This window comes from Siniperca chuatsi, linkage group LG2, assembly GCF_020085105.1.
Source record: "Siniperca chuatsi isolate FFG_IHB_CAS linkage group LG2, ASM2008510v1, whole genome shotgun sequence".
NCBI classification, from domain to species: domain Eukaryota; kingdom Metazoa; phylum Chordata; class Actinopteri; order Centrarchiformes; family Sinipercidae; genus Siniperca; species Siniperca chuatsi.
Genome location: NC_058043.1, coordinates 25,700,900 through 25,713,765, shown reverse-complemented (window position 1 = coordinate 25,713,765; position 12,866 = coordinate 25,700,900). Strand labels below are relative to the sequence as shown.

Sequence of the window (12,866 nt, the reverse complement as noted above, 5' to 3'; positions counted from 1 at the left end):
GTTGTGGAAGCTCTGACCTTTCGATTATTAAAGGCACTTTTCATGATTCTCCTCCATGTTTGTTCCATTTGCTGGTATCTTTTTCCTTCCACGGGCAGTTGCTGGTTGATGTCATCAGAGCTGAAGATGGGCTCCAAGTAGAGCCAGGAGCGCTGGCACGTCAGCCACTCATCTAGCACATCCTGCAAGCGCCAGAAGAAGGCAGTAGCACAACATAAGACACTGCATGATAATGATAAAAGACACAAGACCTGAAGTGTGTGTGTGTGTGTACTTGAGTCATTCTGAGCTTGCTCTCCCAGGTGTTGATGCGTCCCTCAAAGGTTTTTTTGAAGGGAGAGAAGGACATGCTCTGTGTCATGACAATGTGGTCATCCAGCAACTGGGACACTTCATCTGGGCTCTTTAAGATGTAGGTGCCTGTCTCCTTGTAGGGCAACACATCAAAGACTACTGTCGACCACTCTTGTTCCATCTTTTCCAGGGCCTGAGTGAGAAGGTGTGAAAAAAAAGTAGCAGCCACCAATTTTTATGTATATATTGTCCTGACAGTGTGCATCATCAATAAAAGTGAGTGGAGTTGCTTTGAACTAAAACAACATGAGTCACTTAGCCCCTATTTCACCATCATTGTGTAGGTGCTATACCCTTATCAAGTGTTGATATTGTCAAAATTGCATTTTAACTTAAATATAAGCTGCCCAAATCCTGTCCAAACTTCGCAGTTCCACAGTGACACTGAATTCATCACACATCCTATACAAAACACAACATTTCATAAAACACTGTATTTAGAGTATGACTCCTGTTCAAAGGTACCTGTTCAATGGTGTACTCTTTCCCAGCCACCTCTGCCACATGAGCTATATCATCCACGTAGTTCTGTAGGCCAAGCTCCAGGCAGCGGGAGAAGGTCAGGTTGGCTTTGGGCATGACTTTCATCTGAATGCGTTCTGAAAGAATCTCCCAGTGGCGTGCCCTCATCCCCGGGTTCCTCAGGCCCTGAATCAGAGGGATGTTCGGACGGAAGTCCTCAATCTTGCTGCGGATTATAGTTGCCACCATCTGGCAATCTAATGTCATGTAAGACAAAGAAAGCGGGCCAAAAAAAGTAACACGTCAGCCATACTGTATTAACAATCACACTTTACTTTTACAAGTTTGAATGGTGATAGATGTGTCACCTACCAGGAGTGTCCTTGAACTGTTTAATACATTTGTGCATGGTCTTGTGGGCATCTGTAACATTGCGCTCAAGCTGCTCAGGATCGATGGAAGATAGTGGGTCATTGAGCCAGCTCTCGTGCCAACGTAGCCAATCAGAGGTGGTGGTCCATAGGTCTTTAAAAGGCTGGAAGTCCTTTACCAGCTTCTGCAGACGATCATACTGTAATACACATTTACATTTCGTTGTCAGAAAAAACATGACAAATGTATATTCTTTCCCAGTTTGTTTATCAGTTCAAAACAAGGGGGAATAATCTTGCATCTGGAATAACAAAATGTATTTAGACATCATTTGATGGATTCTCTTTCACTTACATTAGTGACAGGAATCCCAAACAGACGTTCTCTGATGTTGTAGGTTTGAGCCATTGTCTGGCACTCCTTAAGTTGCTTGCTTGTACGCCTCACCTCGTTGGCCACCTCATGGGCATGATCAATGTCTGCATGGCCCGCAAACCCAGCAACCAGCATCTATAAACAGAGTTGTGGTGATTTGGAACCAAATAACATCAACTTACTTTGCTCAACCTGAAAAGTAGAATTTCTAACATTAAAACATTATAAACTAAGGTCTCTAGAGTGGATAATTTTGCAATATTGTTGACACAAGTTAAGGAAGGACTCACTAGATGACCTCTTTAAAAATACAAATCATAATGGGGGTCTACTTTCCAAGTCCAAATGAGGCTGCGAGTTCAGGAACATTTCTGGAAATTCATCTGAAAATCATCTCAAACTCATCTGGTAATTAGCTGTTGAACAAAAAAAAACTAGTTGACTCAACTGACCTGTAGAGAGTCTAGGTGATCCTCAAAGTTGTTCTGGTCGACCAGTTGGATCTTATGGAAGCGCTCCTCATCCTCCACATGCTGGATGGCTACTGCTTCCATTTGGTTGATTATCCTTTGAGGCCATCCAATAGCTGTCCACCTGCACAGATAAGTAACTATAGCAATCGCTACTCCTCAGTTCCCTCTATTCACTATGAACCCATAAAAACACTCTTAATCCCACACAAGAACATACAAACTAAATTTCAGGTTAGTTTTCAGAAAATTAGCATGATGATTTTACTCTTACTTTTTATTCACATCCTCATCTGAAAGACAGTAGCAAAATTCTTCTATTAGCTCATAGTCAGACAGGGTCTTGGCAAGAAGTTCCTGTTGTAGACAGATTGAAAAAAGAATCAGATTTATTGACAAAGCAACCCTTTATATGACACATAACAGAAATAGCCAGCTCATGCCAATTAATGTGCACCTTGTAACTCTTGAGCTGTTCTGGGATTTGCTTCATCCAGTCCCTCTTTTCAGTCAGTTCCTCAATGCTGTTGGGCTTCTCACGTAGCTTTCTACTCATTGTGTTACACTCTTCATGTGCCTACACACACATACCCAAGATAAAAACTTACAGTTCAAGTTAAAAAGGCAGAAAATGATCACTTTCAAGCTGTGGTGTTTTCTCTGGCCTCTAAACAAAATAGCTTACATCATCAACCTGCTTGCGTAGCTTCAGAACGAGTTGGTCTAGCAATGCATTGGCTAAAGCCTTTCTTTTGTTAGAGAGAGCCTGACGTACAGCCTCCACACGGACAATAAATGGACCAATGACAATGGAGGATGGCAGGGAGTGTTCAAGCCTTTCCTTCTCTTTGAGATGTTGTTCCACCTTTTTCTTCACTTCTTGGGATGTCTGTTCGGCATGCATATGAGATCTGGCAGAGAAGATAAAAATGACACAATTTAATAAGGAAAGCATGCTGAATGAACCATAAATCTGATTGACCCAAGTCCTTAAACTTGTGGAAGAACTTGCATATGTAAATTAACAGACTTACTTGAGAAGCGTTTCTATGTCCAAGTTGTGTAGCTCTAAGTGTCTCTCATATTCAGCAGCATAAGCCCTGAGAGGTATGGCTGCTTGTATCAGAGCATTGCGGACCTTCTCCCTCAGCTCAGTTACTTCTGGTTCCCACAAATTTACTGACTCGAGCAATGGATCACCACCAATAAACAACTTCTGCATCACAAACTGGCATGTACAAGAGAGGAACAGTTAAATCCTTACTTTGAGCAAATCCTTGCATTTCCATTTTTAATGTAATGCTCTGTGATTCGGGTGATTGGCAATATTATTTTACCTTATCAAGCTGTGGTACGTTGTACGTAGCCAGAATGCCCTTATCAAACAGGTTAACGATAGATGTCTCAAAATTCTCCAGGGGAGTGCTGTAATGAACCTCAGTCGGATCCAGAACCAAGTCCACCAGGAACAGAGGGTTTTTCTTTGGCCTGGTAATAGAGAATGGAGTAATATACCAACACAATACTGAATATTTAGCACAGTAATAGGTTATGTAAATATGGATGCATATGAGCACAAAAATGTGTGAAGATGTTTATATAAATGTGAATGTTTGCCCATGTCTGCTTATACTATATGTGCACGTGTATGCTATCCTACTTGTAGGGGCTAGTGATAAGGTTGTTCCCCCAGACCAGGTCCTGAGGACATGTCAGCACACTGTGGCATGCGTCCAACACCAGCTGAGTCAGGCTGATCAGCGAATCCTGCACGAGGAAGCGCAGTGAGTCCTGCAGGTGGAAGTGCACCACAGCCATCAGTCTGTACAACTTGGAAATCTTGAACATCTCCCAGCGAGACTCGTTCAGATTGTACGATCCCAGGCCAGTGTTCCCCAGGTTGGAACGAATGCAGTTGCTCAGATTGACCATCCATGCCTCCCTAAGAAACAAACTTATCTGGAGAAGGAGGAAAAAATGTGATGCTTCTTTATTCATGTGAAATTCAGGTGTCTTCTTCGTCTGCAAGGTTTGTCTTTCTGGCAATCAGCAACAAAATTTGTCCATGATTAAATTAAGGGCTTTTTCACCAGTACCATAGTAATTTAGAATAAAAAAAGAGTTGTTGCTGTTAATCTTTTGGAAATAGTTTGACCATGAATAAGCTGCAATTGCCCTGATGACCCATTGTTTTAGCATGAGTAGTTTTTTGGGTGCTACATGTGCAGTGATTACCAGACCATCAACTATGCATTTAAATTCTTATTTAAAAGAAATGAAAGCTACTTTGAAGTCATAGCCCAGTACTGGCAGAAGAAAAGCTACCCCAATGCTACAATACCTGAGTATGCATTTGAGACTGGCTGACTTCAAACTCATCCAGTCGCAGTGGTTTGATCGAACTGACATTGAACAGTCTCATGGTTGCTACTTTGTTGCACTCAGAGCATATTTCAGTTAATACAGAGATCACCTCTGGCTTTGTTAGCAGGGAACAGAAGACAAAAGCGGCTTGGTTCTTCTTATAGTCAAGGTGAGGAACTGCAACGTACACTGTACATAAATAAAACAAACCAGTGTTTAGATTCTGAGAGTAAATACCAGGTATTGGATGGTAATACATTTCTTTAATCTTGACCCAATTGATTCAAACAAATGTATACAAGGCTAACTGTTTTACCTTTTTGCAGTACATACTCAGGATCCTTATGTGGCAGGGTGATGTGTGAAAACTCCTCTGGGTGGCTCATCACTACTTTGTCAAAGCTCATGCGGTTCATAGTACGGTCATATTCCAGTTTGACCTCATTCTCCAGGTCCCCTATACACTTCTCCAAACTGCACACATAATATTATCTTTATTCACCCTATTATTTAGTTAACATTTCAACTCATAGGGATCTATTATAAAACAGATCATACTGAACAAGGAGAAAATGACAGCAGTAATAAGACACTGACATTACTCACATTTCTAGCCTGAGCCCAGGGGCTGAAAGGGCATGTCTTTCGATACGTTGGAGACTGTGGATATCAAGAGATGGCGTTCCCCTCCAGATGGGCATGCAGTCCACAGACAAGTGGTAGAGAAGCAGAGCCTCTGTGTTCTCCCTCCAGTGCAGGGCAAACTTGATCCGTTCCACAAAGACACGTGGGTCCTCAGCATTGAATAACAATCTGACCCTGGGTACCCAGTACTTAGTGCCTGCTAGCATGGCATTTACTACTATGCAACAGAGGGAGATGGAAAGCAAACATACATGGTCAACATGACAAACAGAGGGCGACAGAGACAAGAGGAAATTATGACACAATACTTGGTTATTATATTGCAAAGACATAAAAAACAACCAGGAGATTTGCTCTTTTTGTTTTCTTCATTTAGAATAGGATTTCCTTCTTCATCTGTCAGTTTGGTGTTTTGGTGAACCTTCTGTACCAGGTACTGGCATTTCTCCTTACAAAAGTCAAGAACCCCAACTAAATGCCAGCTGTACTCCAGGGAGGAGCTTTTTGGGTCCTCTTCAAAAGAAAGAGAAGAGAGTAACGATCAAAGAACAGAAAATAATGTCTATCTCTCTTTACACAGTATATTTCTGAGGACGTTTTACCTGAAGTAATCTTGTCATCTTTAGGCAGCAGGGCTTTTGCAGGAATAGGTTTTCGATTAGGTGATCCTTCAGCATTGCCCAGGGCAAGCCAGTCTTCTGGAGTCCTACAGTCATACTCCTCATTGTCAAATATCTAAGGGAGAAACACAGGAAAGGTGAGTGTAGGGTGGTGCTGTGCCCCAAAATATGGGATGTAATGGTTATTTGGAACCCAAATGCCACAGAAAAGATTGCAGTAGTAACAGACTCACCTCCAGGGGGAGGTATGGTGACACAGGATTGTCTGGTGTATTCACATGCTCATCACTACTGCTTGGATGTCTTGGCATTAGGAGATGAGAGTATATGCCTTGTTCTGCCAGGAGCTGTTCAAAGTCTAACTTCAAGTATTCCCTTCGACGTCTATGAGACAACAATATAAAACAGTATAAACAATTCTAGAACAGGCAGTTAAAATAAACCAAGTCATGGTCTCCGTTAAACCAGCTAATTTACAATAATAGAAAATCACAAAACATGGTAACGCTTTAGATTACGGCCCGCAACTTCGAGCTTTGTTGCTCAATAGGTCATACTAATACCCCCTAATAACAGAATAGGTATCCCTTAGTTAAAAATGATACCTACAGTATAAATTATTGTTAAATTCCCACCTTGTTGCCCTCTTATTCCCTAACTTCACAGCTTGTTCCCTTGGACCTACATGTATGTATCAGTACGTACTGTACTGGTACAGTGTTAGTACAAAAAAGGACACTGTAAATTGGGAAGAATTACGCTGTATGTTGCGGGCCGTAATCTAAAGCATTACCCTAAATATGTACGATATGATGACGATTGACCAGTGAATCTGGCCTTACAGTATGCAGAATACACTCACTACAGGAAATGCAGAGAACGGAAAGCTCCGCAGCACTAGATGAAGTGTCCTCTTTTGTCATACATGGTGCACACAAACAATACATACCTCTCTATCTCTAACTTGCGGGGGATCTGGTCAGGAATGGTTTGGTAGGGCATCTGGACCTTAGGTGTATCTCCACCCCGGCAGAAGTAAGAAGCAAGTGCCTGCTGTGAGGTAGGTCCATGGTTATCCTTTTCAACAAGCTTGCACTGGTCAGACGGAGTCTTGAAGGTTGTAACTAAGGAAAACAGTGTAGAAGGATAAAGATTTATAATGTTGCATTGCTACTCTTATAAATACAATAGTTGGCATATCAGAAATAATCACTTAAAATGCCTACATGCCTAAAAATGTCACGTAATACAGTCTACACCTTTTGTTGTGTTGAGATTACTGAACCCGAGGATGGATTGGCCCTGTGACCTGTGCTGGATCTGAGGTCTCACTGTAAAAGACTAATCAATAAACAGTTACTCTTGGTTTGGGTCAGAGCATAACAGAAGCTCAGTATTTTGCATAATAAAATGTCTGTCAGAATTTGAAGAGTCAAATGCATGATCGTATGTGCTTTTACCTGGAACTTGAACGTAGTGATGATATCTGAGTAGATGCCCTTCTGTTCATTTGCAGAGCATTTTCTGATTGGAGGGAGTTTGCACCTGTGACTTAGAGCTGGAGGCTTGGGCTCTGGGGGTTTGCTGGGGGGATGAGGCACCAGTACACCAAAACCAGGCAAATATTTCCCTTCCATTTTCTATCAGAATAAAATAATGTATGTGTGAACAACGAATCTTGGTTATATTAAAAACTTATAGGTCTTATCCTTCGAGCTATATATATATATATATATATATATATATATATATATATATATATATATATATATATATATATATATACATACTAGTTATATATTTTGAAAAGGAGAATGGGAATTTAACGACATCCACTGGCGAAAGTATTTTGTCCTTAACAACAGGACAGTTTGTGCTTACTTGTGTGTTACCGGGTCTGTGCACATTTTAACCGCCTGCTGCTAACTACTAAACCAGCCAAAAAAAGCATTCCAAAATTCAGGCTATAAAACCGTAACCTAATTAGTTGGCTAGCGTTAGCTGTTAGCACTAACAACATTTAACGCTAACGCTACGTTCACCTACGTGCGTTTGCCTTCGCCAAATTACTTGTCTGAACGAGTCCCATGAAACTAACAAGTAACGTTACGTAGGTTACGTATATCAGAACAGAAAACACTAATTATGACATACCTTATTTTACATTCAATTACAAGTTGTAACGCTCCTTTTAAGTATCCTCTGCATAACTAAAATATCGGCGAGCTGAACTTTTGAAATCTCAGTTTCCAAGTGGAGGTTAACTACCGGTATGTAAATGTTGGACGCGGCAACGGTTGTCATGGAGATGAAGATGTGTCGCTCCGCCAACTGTGGCGAGAGCCAGAGCTGCAAGACTCGCTTTGTGACAGAGTGAAGAAAGTAATAGGCTACTTCACCGAAAGAAAGAGCTTTCAAAATAGCTATTTAATGAACACAAGCTTTGGGCTCGAAAAGAAAACAAAAAGAAAGGAAAAGGATGGAAGAAGGAAAGTCTAAAAAACGGAAAGCAGAAGTAGTGGTGGAATGTAACCTTAGACTACATTTAACGCTAATTAGCTTGTTCTGTTATACTGTATATACTATACTGTATACTGTTAATACATGCTACTTTATACTTCTAACGTACAACATTCCTGAGGGAAATGTTGTACTTTTTACTCTACTACATTATTTGACAGCTGTAGTCAATTTGCAGATTCAGTTTATAAAATATATGCAATGTTATACATGAAACCACCCAACAATGTATACGAATTTAATAGTAGCTAATAGTATCACCAGTAATCCAATAATAGGTTCTATTTCTCATTCAAACCACTCCCAGTCCCAAAATCATAGTTGTCCTCTAATCAAATTTAAATAGATTAAAATTTGCTGTATAACAGCATGTTGAATGTAAAAGCTGTAGTAGATGACCTAAAACAAAGTTGTAGCTCTTTGTTTTTTTACATTTTTTTTAATATATACATTATGTAAATATAGCTTAGACAGTTTGAGCCTCTGGAAGATATGAACGCAAACCTGTGCGTAAATTTATGTAACCACCACAGAAATTTTCCATGACACTGTTGTCCACAGGTAAGCACCAGAACACTCATATCCCATGCTGTTCCTGGTGAAGATAGAGATGGTAATGGAAGTAATGATAAGCTAATGGAATTTGATTGGAATGCACATATTCCCGTGTGCAAATTTCCTATCTTTTCCTTTCATACTCACACAGCTTGAATGTGTCCACGAGGGGGAAAACCCCGTTGACCCATGCGATCCCCACCCTCCTGGGTGACAAGGGCATCATAACCTCGTCTGTTTCCCATGGCAGATCACAGGCATCATGCACTGCGGCCCCTGTTCCTGCCCCTGGCCTCTTCAGTTGAAACCCATCAGAGCAGCCTGAGATTGGGTAGCCAAGCATAAATGAATAGTCTCATGTGTCTGAACCCTCACGTGTCACCTGCCAAGGACATGCAGCCACGCAGATAGGGATAAATTAAGGCCGAGAGGGGACCAGAGAGTAGCTGAAGAGGGTACAGTGTGTGTGAAAATCAAATCTGAGGGCACAGGAGGTCTTGTGCCTGGCTGTGGCTGGGATCATGAGGACAAGGGGATCAGAGGTGACAGTACATCACTGTACTGGAGCACTGTAAAAAGGTCATGAACAAAATGCTTTACAATGGAGCATAAGAACAAAGGTCAAACACACAGAGCGACTTGATATGGATGCTATGGAGACTGCAATTCTGTACAGCAGTCATTACTCAAGTTTAGTAACAGGCCTTCCGCTTCATTGGCTTCTTCTCAATGGAGCTCAGTCTCAAAGCAATGACCTCACCCAATGAGGAACCAAATGAAAGACTTCCCCAAGGGTCTAAATAACCCACATCTAATAATGACATAGTGGCCTCAGCACTCAAAGCATCCTGACCACAGCAGTTTATTAATCATTAACACATGTCTAATGGTATTTATTAAATCAGCGAGGAGATCCGTGCCAGAGAGGTTCCAAAGAAAACCTCATGAGAACCACAAGTCTCTGATGAGGTGGTGGTCCTCAAAACATGGTCACCTACCAATGTTTGGTTGGCAGCCATCTCTGGAGCCAGGAGCCCACCATGGTGATGGGACTTGATTGGACAGATGTGGCCAGCAGCTCTGGGTGAGTGGAAATGATTAAACCCTAACAAGCTTTGATCCACCCTGTACTCGTCTTTTTCTCACTTAACAGTCCAGCAGCAGATACAGTATATGCTGACATGAAAGATCTGGCTCAACATCAACTGTTAAAGAACATCAATATTAGTCACTTACATAATCACCCAGATGTATAATCCATCCTCTCCCCTCTTCATCCTAAAATCCGTAATATATTCATCCACTTCTCTTCCTCCCTCTCTCCTACTTTTACAGTACTGGGATGTTGTGAGGGTCATGCCTTTGTGAATATAACTCCCATTTTACGCTAATGACATCAGCATGTGCTGCTAACTTTAGCTCCTCCTGAGGGCCAGATGTTGGCTGATCAAACACTGGCTGTACCCCTCTTACTGTCACATTGTTGGGCAAACCAGGAGGGTTTAGCAGTTGCATATATTCCCACATACCTCTTTTCTCCTGCAGAATCCCACAATCCAACCACAAATGTGGACACACCCTTAAGTTGCAGTGTGATTTTATTTTTTGCATTTGCACACAGGAATGGAAGCATGCTGTAAAGTCCAGTGAAGTGTCATTACACTTTCTAGAGAATAGACTGAAATTTTGTTTAGTTATATCAAAAAATTTGTGAAAAACATGCAAGGACCATTTGCCACAGAGCTATAACATCTTTCTCATGATTTGCACATTGACACTGTGGAGCTAGGAACAAATAGAACTCGTGGAAACATTGTAAGAATCATTTACACCTACCACTTACAACCTAATACCCATCACTGCACCCCATTTTCAAACACTTTTTCTCTTTTAAAGGGCATCTGATCTGAGCGTAACACCACTGTGGTCAATGAAGGTCACTGGTGTCAGTTCACAGATGAAACAGAACCACCACGAGTGCAGCAAATGTCACGTTAACATCACAGTGTTTTGTGGCAGTGCATTTTACGAGAGCAACGCAGATACCAGTAACATACGTATGAGGCTGCCTCCATGCAGATTTGATTTTTGACTTTGCCCGGTCATATGAGGTACTGTTGTTTAACGGTGACCTTTGTGCTTGGCTATACATTGAAGTTGCCGTCATGGCTTGGGTGACTCACAGGTGGACTCTTGGCATGCCAATAAATACTTTTTTAATGAGTTGAGAAGGGCCTCAAAGCAGCAAAGTGGCCAGACATGAGAGACAAACTGACTGTAACCAGGACCTCAAACACCTGCATTTGATTTTTCCTCTCATTTGCTCCATTTCTCTCCACTGAGGGAACCAAAGTCAGACAGCATGGGTCATAAAAATATTCAACATAGTGGCAGAATCCTGGTGATGTGAAGTTATAGAACTAATTAAAACTGTTTGTGTGTATTTATGTTAATAATAATAATTATTATGTTTGTGGCTCTCTGCATCTAACTGATGTTGAACTCCAATGAGTGTCCAATATTTATCCGAGCCTCATTGTGCTGACCTCTGACCCCCAGCACACTTGATGGTAGTTAGCTTTGTTCAGCTAGTTTACCCTTTTTTATACACCACTTTTGAAGTGCCAAACTACAGTTCTTTTGAATCCATTGAAGCTCTTTGAGACAGTTAAAATAAATTGTCATGTAAGCCAAGTCAGTATGCTTTATCTAAGTGGGTGTGCGTATATGAGCTGGAAGAATAAGAAAGCAGTGAGTGGAATTTGTAACACATGTCTGTGTGTGTTTTTGTGGTAGAAAACCAGTGTGTTTGCTGGCATTCCAGTTTGTTTATGTGGGTGGGCGGCGATGGAAAGCCAAGAAAGAGTTATCAAGAAATTGTGTCTGTGTGTGTATATGTGCATGCTTGTGCATGTGCTTGTGTGTCAGAGTGACAATGTGTTTATGTGAGTGAGTTTGTGACGCACAAAGGTAAATCTTGAGCTTGTTAGTTGATGACATCATAAACAGATATAAAAAAAAGTCAGACAGGGACGCGAGAGTAGGAGTGTGTGTTTTTGCAAGTGCTTGTGGGTAGGAGGTTAATTTGTTATCCAATATTAAACAGGAGTGTCACCTATAAATAAGTCATCACCACTCAACTGAAGCCTCCTCAAGTGAGCCACTCTTTAACATTCCTGATATTCCTCCTCGTTAAGAGTTAATAAAGAATAACTGGTAACAATTCTGCATAGTTTCTCGTCTCCTACACATACATAAGTTTATGACCATAACTCGTCCATGAACAAACACCCACAAATCCACACACAAGCTCACAGATGCACACATTATTGGTTTGGCAAGCTGCCCGAGTGTTTCACAGAGGCTTTGATTTGTCATCCTCCCTCATCTGGCCTCTGTCGGTTTCTGGTCTGACAGTTTAATCTGTGTCATTCATCCTCTCACATCAAAGAGGCAACATGCAATCTAAACCGATCATGTTGGCACATAAGTACACTCGCACACAAAGTAGATGTGCACATGCACATGTTAATTTTAAACTGTCTCTTTGAGCTTATTAAAAACCCCTCCATGACATGAGGATCATAGCAAACATCAGCAGTGAGGAGACTTTCTTTGTAAGATGTCCACACTGATTATCATGTTTGGAGCGATAATAAATTCAAGCAACAGCCCAACTCAAACTAAAACCTAAAGAAATACAGTCGTCTTGGTTTTATTGGAACTTGAACTATAGACCTTTGCAGCTGACCTATCACCTTGACCTTTTAACTTCAAACTATGTCTACTGACAGACTTCAGGGTGAAGTATTTAGGAATGATTTAAAGAGCGCACCAGTCGAAGCTAGAATTTCTTGGATCTACATATCAGACATCAGTACTCTCTATGAGTCTTCAGATTCAACAGGGTAATCAACTCTGACCTCAGTGCTTAGCTCAAGCATTAACCATGGCACTTAGTGGTTGCTCTTGTGGCCAGTGGATAACGTCATATGAGATCCTACTGTGTGTCGCTATAGTCTCCATAGCAAAAATGCCATAACAAACGGACACATTTAAATTAGACTGGCATAAACTTGATCGTTCCATATCCACAAACACTAACTGAATAGATGTTATTGAATATTTG

General features: G+C 41.2%; 1 protein-coding gene across 2 annotated transcripts in view; it reads right to left on the bottom strand.

Moving 5' to 3' along the window:
* Positions 1-7,956, bottom strand: part of dnah1 (dynein, axonemal, heavy chain 1) — a 33,038-nt gene extending 25,082 nt beyond the window's left edge. Inside the window, exons 1-22 of one of the 2 annotated variants that reach the window (XM_044223660.1) lie at positions 7,817-7,956; positions 7,123-7,302; positions 6,922-7,003; positions 6,612-6,786; positions 5,896-6,046; positions 5,645-5,777; positions 5,385-5,555; positions 5,004-5,259; positions 4,714-4,871; positions 4,375-4,586; positions 3,694-3,992; positions 3,371-3,521; positions 3,068-3,261; positions 2,719-2,944; positions 2,491-2,610; positions 2,308-2,390; positions 2,016-2,157; positions 1,543-1,698; positions 1,189-1,387; positions 820-1,073; positions 275-487; positions 18-182 (exon numbers count right to left, since the gene is read on the bottom strand). In XM_044223660.1, the coding sequence (XP_044079595.1) occupies positions 18-182; positions 275-487; positions 820-1,073; positions 1,189-1,387; positions 1,543-1,698; positions 2,016-2,157; positions 2,308-2,390; positions 2,491-2,610; positions 2,719-2,944; positions 3,068-3,261; positions 3,371-3,521; positions 3,694-3,992; positions 4,375-4,586; positions 4,714-4,871; positions 5,004-5,259; positions 5,385-5,555; positions 5,645-5,777; positions 5,896-6,046; positions 6,612-6,786; positions 6,922-7,003; positions 7,123-7,299 (3,717 nt within the window). In that variant the 5' untranslated portion in view covers positions 7,300-7,302; positions 7,817-7,956. The remainder of the gene's footprint in view (positions 1-17; positions 183-274; positions 488-819; positions 1,074-1,188; positions 1,388-1,542; positions 1,699-2,015; positions 2,158-2,307; positions 2,391-2,490; positions 2,611-2,718; positions 2,945-3,067; positions 3,262-3,370; positions 3,522-3,693; positions 3,993-4,374; positions 4,587-4,713; positions 4,872-5,003; positions 5,260-5,384; positions 5,556-5,644; positions 5,778-5,895; positions 6,047-6,611; positions 6,787-6,921; positions 7,004-7,122; positions 7,303-7,816) is intronic. The other variant, XM_044223669.1, reaches the window with a different exon arrangement.
* Positions 7,957-12,866: the final 4,910 nt, after the last annotated feature.